At 36.1% G+C, this 19,640-nt stretch overlaps 1 protein-coding gene and 1 long non-coding RNA gene across 2 annotated transcripts in view; one reads left to right on the top strand and one right to left on the bottom strand.

Annotated features, from left to right (window-relative positions):
- LOC106499866 (uncharacterized) overlaps positions 1-3,100 on the top strand; it is a 58,508-nt gene extending 55,408 nt beyond the window's left edge. The window contains exon 5 of the long non-coding RNA XR_001295279.2: positions 2,352-3,100. This is a non-coding gene — a long non-coding RNA (uncharacterized lncRNA). The remainder of the gene's footprint in view (positions 1-2,351) is intronic.
- Positions 1-19,640, bottom strand: part of LDB3 (LIM domain binding 3) — a 121,736-nt gene that overhangs the window by 39,783 nt on the left and 62,313 nt on the right. Inside the window, exons 5-6 of the mRNA XM_067299800.1 lie at positions 6,685-6,854; positions 5,658-5,694 (exon numbers count right to left, since the gene is read on the bottom strand). Of these exons, the coding sequence (XP_067155901.1) occupies positions 5,658-5,694; positions 6,685-6,854 (207 nt within the window). The remainder of the gene's footprint in view (positions 1-5,657; positions 5,695-6,684; positions 6,855-19,640) is intronic.

Below are 19,640 nucleotides of genomic sequence, written 5' to 3'. Positions count from 1 at the left end.
CTGTATTTGGATGATCTATGCAAAATCCTCCATGAAAGGTAGCTTTTCCTGCACTTCTATAGCACAGAAAAACAATGGGAGTTTAAGTGAACTTTTTTCTTGTGTGGACTGATGATATAAATTCCAGATGCCTGGAAGCAGCAAAAAATGTAAGAGTTTTAATCCAACACACTAATCTCTTTGACCTACAATTACTGCTACCAGATAAAGGTACCTAACGCGAAGCTTACAGACGTACATGAAAAAAATTATAGAGGGCTCTAGGTAGGGCTGCAAGAGAGTTAACCTTCAGCTGCAGAGCGAGAGACCTGTGTTTTGTCACTGAAAACTTTTGCTTCAGTCTGTGCTAATGACTCACAAGGCAGATTGTTATAAGAGCTAACACCAACTGTTTCTATGGAAACCATAAACAGTTTAGTTTAATTGCATTTTTTGTTTCATTTAATAATCATCAGAGCATAAATTAGAAAGAGAAGCGATACAGCTTTAGATGTACTTCAAACAGAAAACAGAAATATTTTGGGGCATTTTTGATAGACCTGCCTATGCTTTTAAAATAAAGGACCACTTCCTGAACACCGGCAGTGTCTCAAGTGACTTGCCATGGGTACAAATATGTTATTGCCAGGGAATGCTTACAATATCATTAAGCATTTCCATTTGAATATTATTTAGCTTGTCATCCAGTATCTATTAACTATGCCACGTTCTTTCATAATTAGTAATATATTTGTTCATTTCTTTTCTTGGTCTTTCAAATGTTTCATCAGTTTTATTCTAATTCAGATAATTTAAAGATCAGTAAGAATTCTAGGTAATAGGGAAAAGCTTTTTGACTTCTACCATTTTCCATGGTGGAAAAAAAAAGTTCACCTTCTTTCAAAAATCAGTTGAAGCTGTTACTGTTTTAAAACAGAATAAAATACTGTGTAAAACAGGCCCATAATTATTTTAGTTTTAAATCCTTTTATTTCAGATAAAGCATGCTTTTATATACAGAACAAAAACGTGAGTCAAAGCAAGAGCAATATAGAATGGGCAATATGTTGCTTAAAAGTTACAAGATGCTTTTAAAACCTTCAGTGCACAAATTGTCCTATATAATTCTTCTCACTTCTAAATCGCCTCTAGCAAAATGTCATTTCTTTCACAGTTCCTGAGCAAGCACACTCCACCTCTATCTTTCATCTAATGACAAATTCAGGTTTCAAATGGAAAACTTAGAGCAATGGTTTTAGCAAATGACTCTTAGCAGTATAACATATTGAAGAAAAATAAACTTAACATTGCTACGATCTTATCTCAAATATCATTCATCTATGCAAAGTAAATATGCTGTATATTTAACAAACTCTAGGCTAGTCAGTTTTGCTTTTCACCTTTCTTTCTCCTATTTAATTATCTTTACAGCAGTGAAACTCAAAAGTCTAATTTCTCTCCATCTTAAAGAAATGCTGTCAATAACTTCCCTCTCACTTTCTTCTTTATTTAAAGTCAAGAAAGTAAAATAGTGACGTTTTCCTTCTATCTGTATATTAAAGTTACATTTGATATAGTAAAAGACACAAGTTTATCTACTGTATAATGAAGAACACGAATAGGGTTGGACTATTACTTTTTACTTTTGGTGACAGTGAAGGGATATCAAGCTAACAAAAGATCTATCAAAGACAGGCACCCAGAGAAAACCTCTAGCAGCAAGTCTTCCCTGCACGTGTGTGACTCTTAGGCTCTAAGTCAGGGCAGCAGTTAACTCTTTGATGTAGCTCTATGTCTCACATATTTGTCTGCTACACGTGGGCTTTTAACTTTTAACATTAAGGATTTGCGCCGATAGGCCGTGATGCCAGTTACGCAATTTGGCAAAGCGTGGGCTGTTACGTTCCGTTTCAAACCTTTCCCTGTGGCATGAAGAGAGAGAGAGAAAGGGAGGGAGACAGGGAGAGAAAGGGAGACAGAGACAAAGAGAAGAAAGAAAGGAGGGAGAAAGAAAGGGGTTAGGGAACATGACTACCACTCCCCTGCCTTATAACTAGGGCAATGGCAATTTATTTGGATTTTTTTCTTCAACTTTCAAATCAGTGCAAAGCAGGCTGGGTGATCCTTTTTAGATTGCGTATGAAGGGTTTTTCAGTTGTTCGGTTCTGAGCAGTAACTTGATATAACTTCATATTCTTCAAATTGTGCTTGGTTTGACAAGGCTGCTTTTGCTAGAAACCTCGTGTAACCCCACTGTTTTCTTGCCAGCAGATTCCCTCGGCTTTTCCCCCCCACCCCCTCTACTGAGCAGTGAGCGAAAGTGAACTCGGTACAAGTGCAAAATTAATTCATTTTCCATTCTTAATATCTAGGTGAGCCTACAGCCTGTTCTGTAAGGACCATCAGCCACAAATTTGAGAAGTACTTTTCTACAGCTTTTCTCATCAGTTAGGCTACAGGAACCCTAAAATCCTGTAAGTGCTGACATTTACATAAATATGTTTGGTCACAAAGCACGGTCCTATGAAGTGTTGACCATCTCCTGCAAACATCCCTAACTACCTTGACTTGGAAACTGAGGCACCTAAGCAAGTTGCAAGCAGTGTTCAGCACCTCTCAGAACTGACTCTTTTCTACATGATCTACTGTTTCTAGATGATCTTACAGACTTTGTAAATAAAAAGGGGAAAGACGAGGACATGGGATGAGAGCACGGTCAGGGAGAGGAAGGAAGAGAAGTATATCAAACAGAATGGAAAATAAAATGTTCTTCTTATTTGCAAGTATATTTGATTCATTGCAAACAAGGTAATTTTTCCTCATTATTTAAACCCAAACGCAGCACAATTGTGTTAATACAGCAGAACCCGAGAGTGAAACTGGCCAGACAAACAGCAACGAAGAGGCCAGGCTAGTTTTACTCCTCAGGCTGAATAACGGACAAAACAATAGGAAGAGTAAATGTCAGCAAATTCATTGATATTTCTGAAACTTCTGTTCCTAATAACACAGTATCATGCAAGTAGCACTCCTGAAGGAGTTCTGATGTACGATTTTTCAAACTTTTATGTTTTTACGTAATTAAAAGATGTAAAGTATTCCCAGCTGAAGTCTTGAAACTTCAAGATGGCTTTTTTTTTTTTTTTTTTTTTGGAAAGTAATTTAGAATATACTAGCTGCAACAGGTCTTACATCAAGTTTAAAATTCCCTTATTGCTTTGAAGATACACCCCTCCATTCAAGGAAAAGGTATTAAGAAACATGTTTGAACTGAAATGGGTAATACCTTTCTGGAAAATATTCTGTAACAATCATCACCACAGCAAAGTTTTCACAGCAAATTATAATCTTATGTGTGACTTCAAAATAGCAGTAATGTAAGCAGAAGATAGTCATGCAATAACTCATTAATATGAACTGAAAATAATATTCTGCCAAATGAAAATTCCTGTGCATTATGGGTCCTGCTGAGAGCACATGTCATGAAGTTAGAAGAAGCAATCCAGAAGTGAGTATGTCCATGTAAAAGATGCCTCCCCCAAAAAGCTACATATGTTTTTCTCTTTTTCAAGCATTTGAAAGAAACTTTATCTCTGTTTCATGCAATCCTCACTGACTACACTAAAGAGCTCACACAAAGAGACAAGAGAAAGCACAAGAGAGAGCATGCTCACAGCATGCCCTGAGACCAAAATTCAACATTCAGTGAAATATCTGGCAGTGTAAGTTTTGGAACATAAAAGAATTTTTCCAGACACCCAGAACACCATGGGTTTAATGCAACATTGAGTCTCTCCAGAGTCACAGTTCCATGGAAGCCTCTTGCATTTGGGGGCCCAGGAAACCATACAGGTGATCTCAAACTACGGGCATGAATGAGAAGGGGTGGTTGTACAGGCTGTCTGGAGAAGATAATAAAGAGAAGTTTCTTCTCCCTTATTGTGATGGGTGAGCAGAGTTAAGGATGGAAGGATCTGTACCAGACACACAGAATCCATATTTTTACAAAGCCAAAAGTAGTACAAGTCCTTCTCCAAAAGATTAAAAAGAGAGGAGTTCAGCAGAGCCCGAGGCAGTAATGATGGAAGCACGCATAACCACAGCTGGGGCTACCAACTTTGCAGGTGACATAGGAGGGGTCTAGGCACCAGGCCACCAAGCTAGGGCAAACCCTATCAGTTAGCTGAACAGGAGACCTCATTTCACTCCTTGCACCAGAACTCTTGCCAATAACACTATCACACTGTGCGACTACCCAATATATACTCTCTTCTGCCTCTACTATCCACGAATGCCCTTAAAATTCTTTAGATAGTGTTCAACAGTGCCTAAATGTACTCAGACTCATAACTGTCCTGGTGAAAAAGGGTAACACAGTGATAGCTCAAAACTGCAGACAATGTGCAATGTACAATGGATATACTCATGTACTTTAAATTACACTGAATAAAACATGGAATTTGCAGTGCATATGTTGATTAGTTATGTTGATTAATTATTTTCAATATATCTGATGCCATGTTAAGTGTTCAGTATCTGTTATCTTCCAAATCCACAGATTACAGCTAAAAAGATTATTTCTTTAAGACCAGGTATTGCTCTCAGATGTGTATAGGGGGACTGTTAGGTTCAACACAACATTTTAAATTCCATCATAATAACATGCTCTTACAAACGTGCTATTACATCAAAACATATGATGCACAACACATTTAATTAGGCTCACACATTTGAGGGAAGAAATAAATCCATGAAGGATATAATGTCAAGCCTGATGTACAGACACCTATCCATGAACTTTTGTGAACTGCACTGGCAGCTTTATAACAAAACTAACAGACTGAAAAAAAAGGCAAGTGGGTAGAGTATCACATACATCACACACCCTGGCAGCTGCTTCGAGTGGCTAACACAAGATAGGGACTTGAAGTATGCAAATCAGGCTCACATGCAGGATGCTCCAGTTCAACTACAGTTTTTAAGCTGGACACAACAATCTCTAATAAATCTATCCCCAGGCTGTGTAGGACAACATTAGATGATTATAAGTCTTTAATTCCTTAATATCTTCTAACACGCACCTTTGTATCAGTGTTATTGGTAGAACATCTGAAAACTGACAAATACATTTCTCAGCTAGCAAAAGCAGTCCTGTGTTCTCAAATTCTACATTAGATTTTGTTTTTTTCATACAAAATACAAGCAGATGATGATTATTGACATAAATGGAAACAACTCCTTTACTGTATCATTTCAGATGAATCAAATGCCAATCACAGGATCATCCAAATAAATTGCTCATAAATTTCACCACCACCACAGTATTATATATTTTAATCCAGCTACAGAATAAGTAGTTACACAAGGCTTGGTTTTAGGAACTCATTGCATTCACACTCCCAATAAAGTAAATGAAAATCACATATGCAGAGAGCTTTCAGATTTGAACACACACTTCAGGAATTTTTCACTGTCTTTCCTAAATACATGCCAATTTGTTAACCTTTTGATTAAAATACCTCTCATGATAGCATTTTAATTTTAGTGATTTTTAAGTAAATATGTTAGAATATTTTAAGACCAAAAGATAGTTTTATATTTTCTTACTAATGACATTTTAAAGCATTATTTGATTATCAGTAAGTAGAAAGCCATAATTTCCACAGCTAGTTGCCTACCTTGATCTCCTCAAGGCTTCTTCATCTGGATCTTGCACTGCAGATGATTAAAAAAAAAAAAGTTTCAGTTTAAAAAAAAAAAGGAAGGAGCGGGTTCACGTTTAAATTACAAGTTCTTAGAAAAATATCACTGAAAAGCCTATTGAAAGATATATATTTGCTGACTCTGTAGCAACAGATTTTGTAAAAACAGTATGAACAGGAGCAGCTCCCTAGAGCTCAGGAAGATACTTGTAGGAAAGTAGCTATTACTTTCACATTCATTTATTAGCAGAGTTTCACAGCTGTAGGCAATGAACCTACAGTGAAGGCCCTCTGTTTTGTAGGAAAGCATCTGAGGCAGTGGCAGATTCAAATGCAGAAGAAATAAGGAGGAAATACTGAGCAAATATTTCTATGTGATGCAGGAAAGTTCCCTGCGTTTCTTTCTCTTTAGATCAGAAACAAGATTTGAGGTAAGTACTAGATGGTCAGAAAAGCATTTCCACGGGCAATGAGCAGGGCAGTTCAAGCTCCCATGATATTCATAGCAGATCTTTGTCTGGATAACAGGGTTGCTAGAGAAACATAGGTACAATACAAGTGATAATCCATGGTTTTTTGATCTCAGGAAGTCAATTCTATAGAAGAGTGTTGTTACAAGGGACATTGAGTTGTTTATCTTCTTTCTAATGAACTGACAGCTTTGCATATTCACCTGCTGGAAAGTGAGGGATTACACTGCATACATTAGATTTGTAAGTAGGAAGAACTATTTGGTCTCAGATGCTCTTTTATTGTATAGTCTGTTATTCTTTTATGGTGACACCCATAGCAGATCAATGAATTTTCTGCATAAAACACAAGGTGAGATTTAACACTTAGATTTCCCAGTTACATTCAAGGTTTTCTGATCTTAGGTGTCATTGAAAATGACTACAAGCAGGACGTGAGTCAGTCTTCAGTATCAGTTGCTAACACTACGATAAGAAAATAAAGGCATGAATCCAAAATGAGGGATTGGGGGATATTTTGCTATTTGACTTACTGTACTCCGTTCCTGTCATCTGGGCAAGGATGCGGAAAGACCTAGACTGCAAATTGGCAGAGCGGCGACTCCAGTCTTCGGTTTCATCTTCAGGCTTGTTCTGAGTCTTAAGTACGGCCTGATACACTGGAGAGGCACTGTCTACGTGAGGATCTTTAACTGGAAGAGTACTGCAATTCAGAAAGTGGAACATTGTGAAACAGCAAATGGTGGCTTTCACCCCAACCTCTCTCTAGTTTTATAGCTTCTCATCCAGAAAACAGCAATCCAAAATACTGCCTTGGAAAATATCAGTTTTTACAAAAAATAAATAGATCAATATTATGTGAATTCAGAATATTTTGGCTCACTCTGTCTTTAAAATCACCTATTATAGTTCAAATCCATATATTCAAAACAGTGTGAAAAAGCTTGGAAAGGTCTGATCAGGATTCCTCATTCAATGCAGCCACAAGTGGTTATACCAATGTGTGGCAACAAAGGAGAGTATGCCAGTCAAAAACTTTCATTTCTCTGAGCATTCTTATCCCATATAATTTTTTAAAAAAACAGCTTTATGTTGTACAGATGAAGTTTTACATTACGTTTTTTTACAGTTTTGGACTGGTCTGTTTTAAGGTTACACTTAGAAACAGAAAACATTTTTGGTTATAAAAATAATGTAGTTGATTTTTCAACTTTTTTCTAGAAATTATTATTCTTTGCCAAAACTCTGAATTAAAATTCTAACTGCCATAACCCTGGACTCATAGTCTATTAAACATGTGAAACATGTTTAAGAAGAAATCTAGATTTGTACTCACAATTTGAATACATATTTTGTATCTAAAATCTTTAACAGCAGAATGTACTTCAGACTCTCAAGATGTCTTTAATCACCTTGCACAGTGATATCCAGGAAGAAAGCTTCAATTTTGCACATCTAAAGCCAAAACTACAGAACTCTGTAACACCAGCTGAAGTAACTTCTGATTTATGACACAAGCTTGAAGTAGACTTAGTAACTTCATATCTTTTTTTTGGTGAAAATAGCTTTTGCATAGCACACAGTCAGAATTAAATTTTAACAGAGCTGCAGACACATACACTGAGGGGATGATGCATGCAGTCATATAATAACTCTGCTCCATGACTCCTCTAAATACAGTATCTATTTTGGAAGCAAGTGATTTATTGTGACTGCTTTAATGTGCTACTCCATATAGAACCTTGCAAGCAGCATGCTCAACCTCATGAAAACTGAGAAATGGCTCTTTAAAAAATTAAGGGCCATACGGTCCAACAAACTCACTGCTATAAAGCTCAGGGAATCAGTGCAGTCACCTGTTATAAAACTCACTTCTATAGTTCAGGCTCAAACTTTGTATTTTGTAAGACATTGCTGTGCACAGAAAATCTACAGAGAAGTTGGGGTTGTGATTTGAAAACATGAGGGGACTCGTGAACGAGCCAAAAAGTGTCTGATATCCTACATAAAACAGCAATATACATTGTAAGAAAAAATATTACCCACTAAAGCCTTAACTATTCTAGCTCAAACATCCCAGCAGACAGACACCTCTCTTCAACATTGCCTAATATAAGCTGTGTCAATGGATTTGCATCTACAAATAGCATGGGGTGGGTTTTTTCATGTAGGAGGGCAAGAGGCTAAGGAACTTGATGTGTGCTTATATATGCTATGAAGCCATAAGCACATATGATACAGGACTATATCCAACACCACCTATTTAGAATTTTTTTTATAAGGGGAGTATTTCTATTCTTCATAAGCCCCAGTATATGCAAACTCCTCACTTTCTTGAGAATTTAGCAAAAGTTCTTTTTCTTTTATACCTTTCAATACAATGGAATACATGATAGAGCCTGGCTTAGGGAAAAAAAAACTAAAAATGTCTCTTCAATGTAAACTCCGCCACAAAACAAAAATGTAAGAAACACTCTCAACTTGGAAGATGCCCTGGAGAGAGAAGCAGTGCTCTTCAGCTCCTTTTTTAGCTTATGCTTTCGCACAGCACTATAATATCTAAGCATTACCAGGTATGGAAGGCATAATGGGGATTTGTTTATTTTGGGAAGGGTGTGCTGATGAAACGTGTGCCATCAGTGGCTTCCACTAGTAGTGCGCCAATGGGTAAATTAGTGCCATATCTATCTTTATCACATGGAAGATGGAAGAGAGAGCAGTAGTTTTCCTCTTCTGACCCCCCTTGTATATGGCAGAAGGGCTTCCTGAGGCAGGAAAGTGTAATGGAGAGTTCTGCCTTCTATTGACTTAACACAGAAATAGTCTTTATATGGAAGAGAGATAATCTGTAATGCTAACTGAAAGAAAGTAAACACACCCCTCTTATAATCATTCAGCTGCCACTTCACACTCCTTGGCTAATGCTGAGAAGCTCTGTCACTGCAAAGGGCCCAATAAAAGTCCCCCTAAACATGACTTAGTTTTCAAGTCTCCTGCTGCACTTCAGGCATATGCCTTAGTATTGACTAAGCATGCAGTATCTTTTGCCTTATTACTGTTACAGGTGACTGCCTGCTTGTTACTGCCCAACAGCTGATTACTTTTTTATCTCCAGACTTACATTTTAATCCTGCTGAAGCTTAAAACATTGCTATATGCGACGGCACATTTCATAACTGCAGACTGTTGCAGACAGGATAATAAACCCCTGGGTAGGCAGTACTGCTGACTTCAGCCATGTACTGTTGTGGCAGCAGTGGTGCGTGAGTCATGCACAGATCAAATTCCTTTACATAAATACTCTAATTAAACTACTTTGTTCTTGTGTTATGACGTATAGGCAAACATCAGATTAAAACTCTACATATAGATACATCATTAACTCAGAGGTAGCTAAACAACTGTAGATCACAAATTTCACAGTGGCAATGTGTATCATGGCATATTACTACCTTCATGGTAGACGATTAGGGCAGGAAATGGAGCTTGGTGAATTAACATTTCCTAGCAGAGTGAAGCACCCTCCTATAAGCTGAACTAGATTAATGCACTACATTGGAATATTTCCAACTCTGTCTTTAATGCAACAGGCCATTCTCTTTTTTTAAACCATTATTACATTATAGATGAGTAACTAGGAAATATGAGCCACTCAGCATGGAAGTGTAAAATACAGAGCATCACTGATTATGACCGTTTCATAAACCCAGATGTGATGGTTGATTCTTACAGACAGCCTTAAGATGCACATAACAATGTTAACAAGTGGCTGTTATATCTCTTCTTAATTTAATTTTTTCCATCTGGGTGCATATGTGCAGAAATATCACGTATCTTTAAACCTACTTCTTCAAATTGATGCAACTGAAAAAAAATTCTGCCTGAATGTGCTAGAGTTTTTGAGGTTTTTTCATGTGATATCCTAAGGTATTACAGTAGAATTCAATTAAAACTGATCCCTCTTTCCACATCATAATATAGGTCACATATTTGTATCACAAGTAATTAACATTAAAACAAGCTTTCAAGACAGTCAAGCCTCTTTCAATAAGTAGCAACGTGATTTTTGCTTGCAGTTCACTATAAACTATAGTTTATGATATAAATCATTTCCAAAAGTCATTACTCTGTTTTAATTTAATCAAGTAGTTAATTGATAAGTAAAAACTACGGAAGGGCTACAGTGTTTTATCCCTGATGTAGACATACAATGAAACATAGTAACACTGGATATTAGACTAAGTCCAACTATTAAAAAAAGCCCTAAGGGAAAAAACAAACAAACAAAACAATTCATGCAGATTGGTAAATTATCCAACCAAGATGACAAATTATCCAACCAAGATGACTTATTTTAAAATAAAAACAAGACTTTATTTAGTCACATTACTGATTCTACTACTAGAACTATTAGACCTTAATCCTGATAAAATTGTTGGATTTATATCTGATTACATGATTTGTGAATTTGGCTAAAGCTGCATAATGGAATTTAAAAGAGGTTTGTCAGAAATGTGGATGAAATACCTGACCACACAGTTCTATTTACAACAACTCTTGGTTCTTGGTATATCAAAAATAATTAAAGCAAAGCAACATAGAATGAGAAAGTCAGGGCATTGTAACTTTGCTTAAGTTCCAGCACAAGGTCTAAATAACTGCAGTATAAATAATTTATATTCTTTCCTTTAAGCTTTCGTTACTGATTCAGTATGTGTGGGTTATTTTCTAAGCAACCTGAGCCTGATTCTGATCTCACTAATATCAGGTTAGATGTCACTGATTTCAAATGGTCAAACTAGAAAATGACTCCTTATCCCAAGCTTGTCCATTCTCTGTCACTGATAACAAAAGTAAAGAGTGTTTCAAGGTATTGCTGTCAAAAAGAAATGAAGCCCTTTAGATCTGTAATCAGAGTATGCTTACCCTTTTAGGTACCACCTTGTGGCTTCAGGATTTATTCTCCTATGTAAAGTGAAAAGCCTGAAGAAGAGTAACTAAGTGTTGAGGCCAAATTATAGGCAGAGAACTTAGACTAAACTAAATCAGTACACAATTTGGTCTGCTTTCATATGACAGACTTCTCATAGAATTATTTCTGCATTACATATAATCTAATCTCAGACCTGATCAACTAGAAAGCTAAAGAATATCCTCAGTTTGCACTGATAATTAGAGTTCAGAATATCATGGGGCAAAGCAGCACCTTAAAGAAATGAGCTACAGGTTTGATGAAACGAATGAAGATCACTCAACAGGTAGGCCTTTTTTTTTTTTTTTTTTTAAATCAGGGAGAAGAGCATGAACCTTGCCCTTATATCTAAAGTGCAGTGTTAATAAATCATACAATCTACTGGGAAAATTGTTAGTCACTAAGCAAAGTGTTAGGAAGTTTAAAAAAATACAAAAAGTTATAAAACTGGCTCTAGCATACAGCACATCTAGAGAGTTTCCTCTGCACCTGACAGCACACAGCAATAGAAGCAGTTTATTCTGGAGCCAGACAAATGTTAGGCTTAAGAGTCCCATTCTAAAGATGAAGGAAATGCTTAAACAGTAGTTTATATAGTGGATCTTGCAGAAAAACTTTTTATGCAAGATCACCGGGGAGAACATATTCATGGATGTGTCTGCAAAGAGTAACGTTTCACTAATGTTGTCTGATATACAAAGATTAATGGCAATAATTATCTTATTTCAAAGCACTCATGAGACAGGTGGAGTCCAAGCTCAAAACGGAAGAAAAAAGTTAGAGCTATTGCTGGTGGCACTTAATACAGCTCTTGCTACATTGCTGCAACAATTCAACAGTCCATGCAAATCTGATTTTCGTTTTTTAACTATTTCATTTGGTTATTTTTGAGATAGACATATTGACTAATGTAATTCATTAATATCTTACTATTCATAATTCAAGCCTTTCTCATTATTCTGATTCTTTACTATACAGTTCTACATATCGAGATAAATCCCCAGCCCCCCAGGCGTGCTCTCCACCCAGAACGTGCACTGATTTTCCAGTTCTATTGCACTCTTTGGACTTCTCTCACGCTATTTGCGATTTTTTGAAAGGGCATTTTCCCACCCCTGTGACAAAGTGTTTTGATCTCTTTCACAGGAGGGAAAAGATGTCCATGTTTTCCAGTGCAGTAGAACAACTTCTGTGATCAGAACTGCATTTGAGAGATTCCTTTAATGTGCTATCTATGAAATGAAAAGGATTCACATGCTCAACAGTGAAACTTTATAACCATGGGATCTTTTAAGTAGGTAAAGTTTTAAAGTATTACTATTTGCATTTTATAATGTTACAGCATTTAGCAGGAAATACCAACATTTCATAAAATGTGTCATTTAATCCATGCCTACGAAGGAAGCAAACCACTGTAAGGAACACACACACATAATGCACTTCTTTAACTCTACTTTGCTAATTGGAAATAGGGGTCTACTTACATCAGTGGAAAGTCACTGTAAGTCATATGGTCAAAACCAACAAAAGATACTGTGTGGGACCCATCATTAGGGAGAGTTGTGATGAACACAACAGAATAATATTAGTATCAGGAATTAGTGGAAAAAAGAATTGAAAAACAGAGAGGGGAATGAAATGATCAGTAAAAGGGAGCACAGGCAAATACATAGAACATCAGCATTTTGAATAAGCTTGCAGTTAGCACCTTTAAAAGAAACTACGTTAAAAAGCGTTGCTGTACTTATATTTTGTTGTCAAATGAAAGGAAGGTAAGTTCTATTTCAGGTAGAAAGATACCTAATAAGAGAGACAGGACTACATTCATCCCACATGGAATTTCAGTTAAGTCATAAAAATTATGGGTAAGTTAATTATATTTACAAAAATACAAATTTATTTATTTACGAATAAGGTCCCAATGCTACAATCTACCAGATGCCTGTATTTGGAAAATTCCACTAACAACAATGGAAGGCTATACTAAAATACGCATCACGGCCGTGAGTTATTCTGATACACATCTTCCTTTCTTCCATCTCCTCTTCTCCCATTTGGTCACAAGGATTGCTGTGTGCAAAAAGAAATAAGGTCCTGATTCGCCTCCTATTAGCTTGTCTTCACATGCCTGTAACTTCACTGTCTTTCATGGGGTTTATTCCTAATTTATGAAAGCATCAGAAGTTTGAGGAGAAAAATCTGTTATTCAAGGGCTGAGAGTTGAACAAAGACATTTAAAAATACTACTTCTCACTCAATCAAAGAGTATTATTCCCCTGAGATCTTATGCCCTTTCAGTAAACATTTGCTCAGGTAAAAATGCCTATTGGCACCTATTATAAAAGTTCTTGAAAAAAACAATTCTTGTACATTGGACTGGATTTTGCAGTTGTTGCAGCAGCAAGACCTGCACCTACTCTCATGAAAAGCTGCGCCCAAAGGTAGACAGCAAACTTAAATCCATAGAGAATAAACTTTCAAAATCATATTCAGAAAAGCAGAATATATTATGTGTCTAGTACCAGCAAGGCACAGAGTTCAACGAGAATTACATTCCCAAGTACCTTTGACGATATAGCCTGTCATGGCAACTGGGTAGTGCTATTTTGCAGCTAGTTTAAGTCATGTCTATGGACAAAATTTCTTAAAGCAATAACACTACAATATTACACTTGCATGCCCTAAAATCTTAAAACAGATTTATTTAAAGAAAAAAAATAACTTTTACCCTGGGACATGACCCTGAACATCTAGATATGCCTGCAACAAAAATCTTTGATTTAGAAATCCTTAAAAATACATGTATACCCCTACTATATATAAATCCAATTACAAGAGCAGTATTCTACTTCTGCCAATTGAACTTCTTTTTTATCTCACATAAAAACATCCAAGCATCTGAAATCCAAATTCCAGTTCCAGTTGAACAAAAATAGTATATTTTCTTGTGATTTTTTTGTCTGAAATCAGAATAATCTGAAGAAAAGTATCTTTTTACTTCCAATAATTGTGAATTCTAAGATTATCAAAAACATATATTAGAAAAAGCAGAATTATTAAACAAATTTTGCAGTAGTCCAAAGAGTACCAGATATACTCTGTTGGTATAACATATTTGTGTAAGACATATGTGTTTTAGTTCCTTTGTATTGGACTTTGTCTTTAAAAAGAAACAGTTTGTATATTTCTTTTCTGGCTGTTTCATACCTTTATGACATTGTTGAAGGTTGAATTACTATTGAATCATTCAGAAAAACAAAGCAATAGGATGCTGAGAAAATGAAAGGAATATCAAGAAAATACCCTGTTATTCATCTTCCCCATTCCCACCTACATATGACTGCCAAAATCACCAAGACAATCAGATTATGTTTAACCCAATCTGGTTTAAATGGAAGAACAATAAGCTGGGAGGGAGGGGGCAATGGTAGAAGCTAGAGGGAAGAAAAGACTTTTTATTGACCCATACATTATTATAGAAAGATCATTTTTAGCTTAAATACAGTCTCTTTTGTTAAACATTCTGGATCCTGATAATTCTAAATAAAAGGTTTTGAGAAAACAGTATTAGTATTAATTAAAAATGAATATCCAAAAGGAATAGTATAGCACAACACTCCGTTCTGAAGAACAGAACAGTAACCAGTACTAAATACCTCACATTCTTTATGTATCGATAACATTTTCCTCCCTTTTCCATTCTTTTTGAGCTAGGCATGTAATACAGTGGTTATAAGAAAGCACAGTCATAAGATAAGTGACAGGCGATCTAATTTCATATACAAAGTACCAGATATATTTCAGTGGTGTTTACCAGTTCCAGGAATAATACTGAAAAAGAAATGTTAAATTTTCTAACTATCCTTCCTTTAAACTTCAAAAGGATATTAATGCTTTCAAACACTATCTAGTACTGATCTGTATTTTTCACATATTAGATACTCCATAGAAAAAGGTCAAAGAAGAGCTGTTGTGTCATGCAGGTAGGGGCTATTTGATATACCATGCAGAGAAGGACCATTCCACACAAGGAAATAATCTTACCCAGCAAATTCTCCACCTTGGGCTTGTGCCTGGCCTGCAATTGCATCCATGATAGCATCCTGGGAGTACATGCTGATCGGGGTGTTATATTGGGCATGAATTATGGTAGCCTTGCCGCCCAAGCCTTTCACCTCAATGGGTTTGTGTGTAGACAGGGCAGAGTCCTTCAGGACATTGGGGTTGAAACGTTCCACAAACTCCGTACTGGGTTATGCACAAGTGAGATTCGAAAGGGAAGAGAGGGGAAGAAAGGACAAAGGGGTGGCGATTAAGTGAGAAAAAAAGAACTAACAGAGGAATGTGCATGTATCTTCATGGCATCTCACCACAAAAGCTTCTGCTCAGAGAGTAAGAGACAATACAAAAAGTAATAGTTAATAGCTGGCTGCGGTAATGAATGAGAGTTTTGTGTTGGCTCTCAGATGTGTAAACAGAAAAAAAGGTGAAACAGTTGTCATTTTATAAAAAATCATGAGAAATCACCACGTATTTCTGTGATTTTTACACATAAAATTCTGTTCTTACATGCATATATACATACAATTGTATACATACATATATATATATATATACACACATATATATGCATGCACGTGGATGCACATATATACTTCAGAGAATTCCCAGTTTATTCACTGCATCCATTATTTCAAATGGATCTTATAAAGTGCTAGGAAGTGCAATGGGGTGAACATATGTCAGATTCTCTATTATTCAGAAGGTTACAATGTTTTCTGCATGGATGATTAATCATAGTGAAATTTAGGACTCACGCCTTTTAATCTTCAAAGTTCTCCTCACAGACACTAATTAATCTTCACAAAATCTCCGTACAGACTGCCAGAAGTGTTGCTATAGTATGATATATTCACTGAAAAATTGGTCTTAGATCAAAATATCCTACATTGCAATCTATGGGACAACTGCAGTTGGAAGAGTTGTAGCCATATTTTCTAGTGGCTCCATTTATGAGTAAGGGTTTTTATTTAAGCAATTGAACCACAGGCAAGTTAACTGAAGCTCCCATAGCAATACAAAGAGTCAGTTCAATGTCAGACTTCAACTTAAGAGCACCTGGCTTCCTGGTACTGCCTAGCTGTATAATGTTATTGTCTTAGAGTCAGGACTGTGTATTTTTTGGACTTTTATTGAATTACCTAAACCTCAGACTGTCATTCATTGAAGTGGGTGCTCTTCTCTAACTTCTGGGAGGTCAGATTGTTCTCTGGTTTACTGTTCCTTTCCTGCCAACCGCAGGAAGATGTTAGCAGTACAGGTTCTGTACGCTAATCAGAGCTGGGCAAAACTGAGAATTTTGTTCTTTAGGAAATAAGGATATTTCACAATGGTTTCATTTTGAATTGAACCAAAAGCTAGAAATGGATATATTTCCCCCCACCAAAACAAATTATGAAAATATAATCACGGTTAAGATGCAGTAGGTGTCTGAGAAATCAATCTGAACCCTCAATCTTGCATGGAAGAAAATGAAAAATCAAGTAAAGTTGGTGGCCATCTAACTTAATCTTCCACTGATTATAAAAGGTGATGTGCCACCTCTGCAGCCAGCCAGTGGATTCCATTATATTTTCAGCATTTTGTTTGTGGGATGCCCTGACTGAAGACAGATAGTAAGAGACAGTTATGCATCATTCAAAATACTTGAAAGAACATTAACAGCAACATGCTTGAGGAACAAAGACACAGACATGCACATGCTGCATTACAATCATAGCTTTTAACACACATATCAACATCATAAGGGAGGGAAATGGGAAGCTGCATTATGCACTCAGGCAAAAGTGAAAATCAGCTTTTTACAAAGACATTTTCACATTATATTTATTTTTTCATTAACTATTTACCAAATATGACATCATTATTAAACTGACCTCATCTGTTGAAGGGTGATATGCAGAGATGGGTTTTTATACTCACTGTTGACTTCTCAGCATGCACATGCCTTACTCTAAGGATGGCTTCTCTTTTATTTGTAATACACTACACAATCAGATAATTTGGAATACACAGGTCCTTGAGATTTTGAATTTAGTGTTCTCTTTTCCCCCCACTATTATAAGTATTGAAGAGATTCTAAACCCAAGACCTGAGAAGACTGCAAAGTAAACAGACCGAGGTTAAATTTGCCACTTTTTAAGAATACAGAACAAAGCAACTGGTTTCAACAATCAGTTAAAAAATAAAATTTAGATCTCTCTAGACTGAAAAGAAGATCTTAGAACAGCCTAAGCTTCCCTAACAGTAGTAGTGTAGTGGTAGTAGTGACTTAGGCTTTGACTCATGTAATTTAAACAGTTTCAATGATCTCTTTCAATAGGATTTAGTCATATTACACATACCAAGGCAAAACTTCTACTGAAATCGACTGGATTTCCATAGAAAGAATAAAAAAGGGTACATATTTTCAACTGCAGAGGTCGTAATATAGCTCTGGGAATGAACAAAGATATTAATGCCTGCAAGGGCTGATGTGCTCTAGGACAAAGTGGCAGAGGTGAGATCCTAGAGACAGCTGGAGCAATTGTGTGAATTAATGTTATTTTTATGCCAAGCTGGAAAAAAGAGCGATCAGGAAAAACAAATACGAAAGAAAGAAAGATAAAAAAACCCAACCCTATAATGTTACTTCCCCATTCCAAGACAATAGTAACATAATAATTATCGATGTAAAGTGGCAAGAGCTTCTTTGAATACAAAGCAGTTATATCGTTTTCATGGCATTACATCCATGCCTTATTGTAATCAACAGAGAATGCCAGATCAGTATAAATTATTTTCACTAAATAGTATTTTTTTGTTTATGTATTCTACTACTTCTCTCCTTCTCTTATCAGTTTAAATCTGACATTTATTTTGTTGCTGAATTTAGCTCAATCTTTTCAGCAATTTCTGGACAGCATTAATTCCAGAGACAGAAAGCAGGAATTTAGAAAGAATCCTCTGCCCTTATCACAGCAAACTGAAGATGAAAGCTGAGGATTTTGTAAATTTCCCTAACTAAAGTAGATCAATCACAATTTCAAGTCCATAGTTTTTTCTTATTTGAGCAAACTTTTTACTAATGTCAATTACTTTTTAGATCTTTTCAATACCAGTATCTAATACCAGCAAATACCGTAATGTGAATTTTAGTGGAGTAGGACTTCAAAAATTAACTTGAAAGTTAAGGCTAAAAATACATCACTAATAATATAACAAAAAAGGCTATGACTAAGACTCCCCAAATCCTGACAGCATGAAGATCACTTGAAGAGTTCAATGGAATTATACCCTGACTGTAGAGACTAAAAAATCTGAAAGTATTTGCAAGAATTGAGCAACCTCAAATTCTAACTACATTTGCAGTATTAGAATGTCACCATGAAATGCTGAGCAGATGGTATTCTTAGAACAGAGCCACCAATGGATGCCAGTAGCCGTGTATGACACTTGCCATACCAGTAAGATTTTTTAAAATACTTCCACTTGCAAGCCAACACAGCAGGAACACCAGGGATCATGCTACCCCAGAAAACAAACCTTCACATACAGCGTAACACAAATACTTGGCACTATATAGAAGTGATACTAACTTGGAAGTGGTGTTGGTTATGACCTAAAAGAAGAGAAAGAGAACAAACAACATCAAAAACAGAAATTGTCAATAGTTTTTAGAGTGCAAAGGGCAAGAAGTATTTAAAAAAGTTTACTGAAACTTTTTTTTCAGACTGTCTACAAATAGCAACAGAAAGTAAATGTATGCCTGAAAACCTCAACATGATTAAGAAGGGAAAAAATTTAGGGATTATAGTTTATCCACTAGGATTTAGTAGGGTACCATGGCATTTTGGCTGAACCTTGAATGTGATTTTATTACTGTGCATCCCTGGAAGCACTTTTATCCCAGAAGTACTGTTATCAAAGTGTATGGTAGCAAAAAATAGGAGACATCTGCAGAATATATTCACATCTAAAAATAGTAAATGAATGGTAGAAATTATATTCTTCCCTCAGATACTAAATATTCAGGGATGAGTCTGTTCTCCTCAGGCTGCCCTTAGAGCGTCAGTCTTGCAAGACTGATCTTCTGGCCTTTTATGTGCTGGAGAATAGCCAAATAAAATATTCATAGATGTTTTAAATCTCAAACTAAGGTAAAAACCTTTCTACTTAACAAACTATTGGCCTAAATTTAACTGCATTTATATTATGCCAACAGTGGGGTGAGCTAGTTAATTTCAGCATAGTCATTCCCAGATTACTCAATGTGAAATGAAAAGAGGTAATCCAGTCCATGCATTCTGTGCCTTCTGGATATCCACATCAGGATATTTACTCCATTTGCTATATTCAGAGTATGAAAAAAACATACATTCATGCTACATCCCACTGCTCCATAAACAAGAATTAACTGGCTTGCACAGTAATCCCAAAGAAACACAACACAAAAACTCAAAATATAGGCCTTAGGCC

This window comes from Apteryx mantelli, chromosome 7 (assembly GCF_036417845.1).
Source record: "Apteryx mantelli isolate bAptMan1 chromosome 7, bAptMan1.hap1, whole genome shotgun sequence".
NCBI lineage: Eukaryota > Metazoa > Chordata > Aves > Apterygiformes > Apterygidae > Apteryx > Apteryx mantelli.
This window is presented reverse-complemented; position numbering and strand designations above follow the sequence as displayed.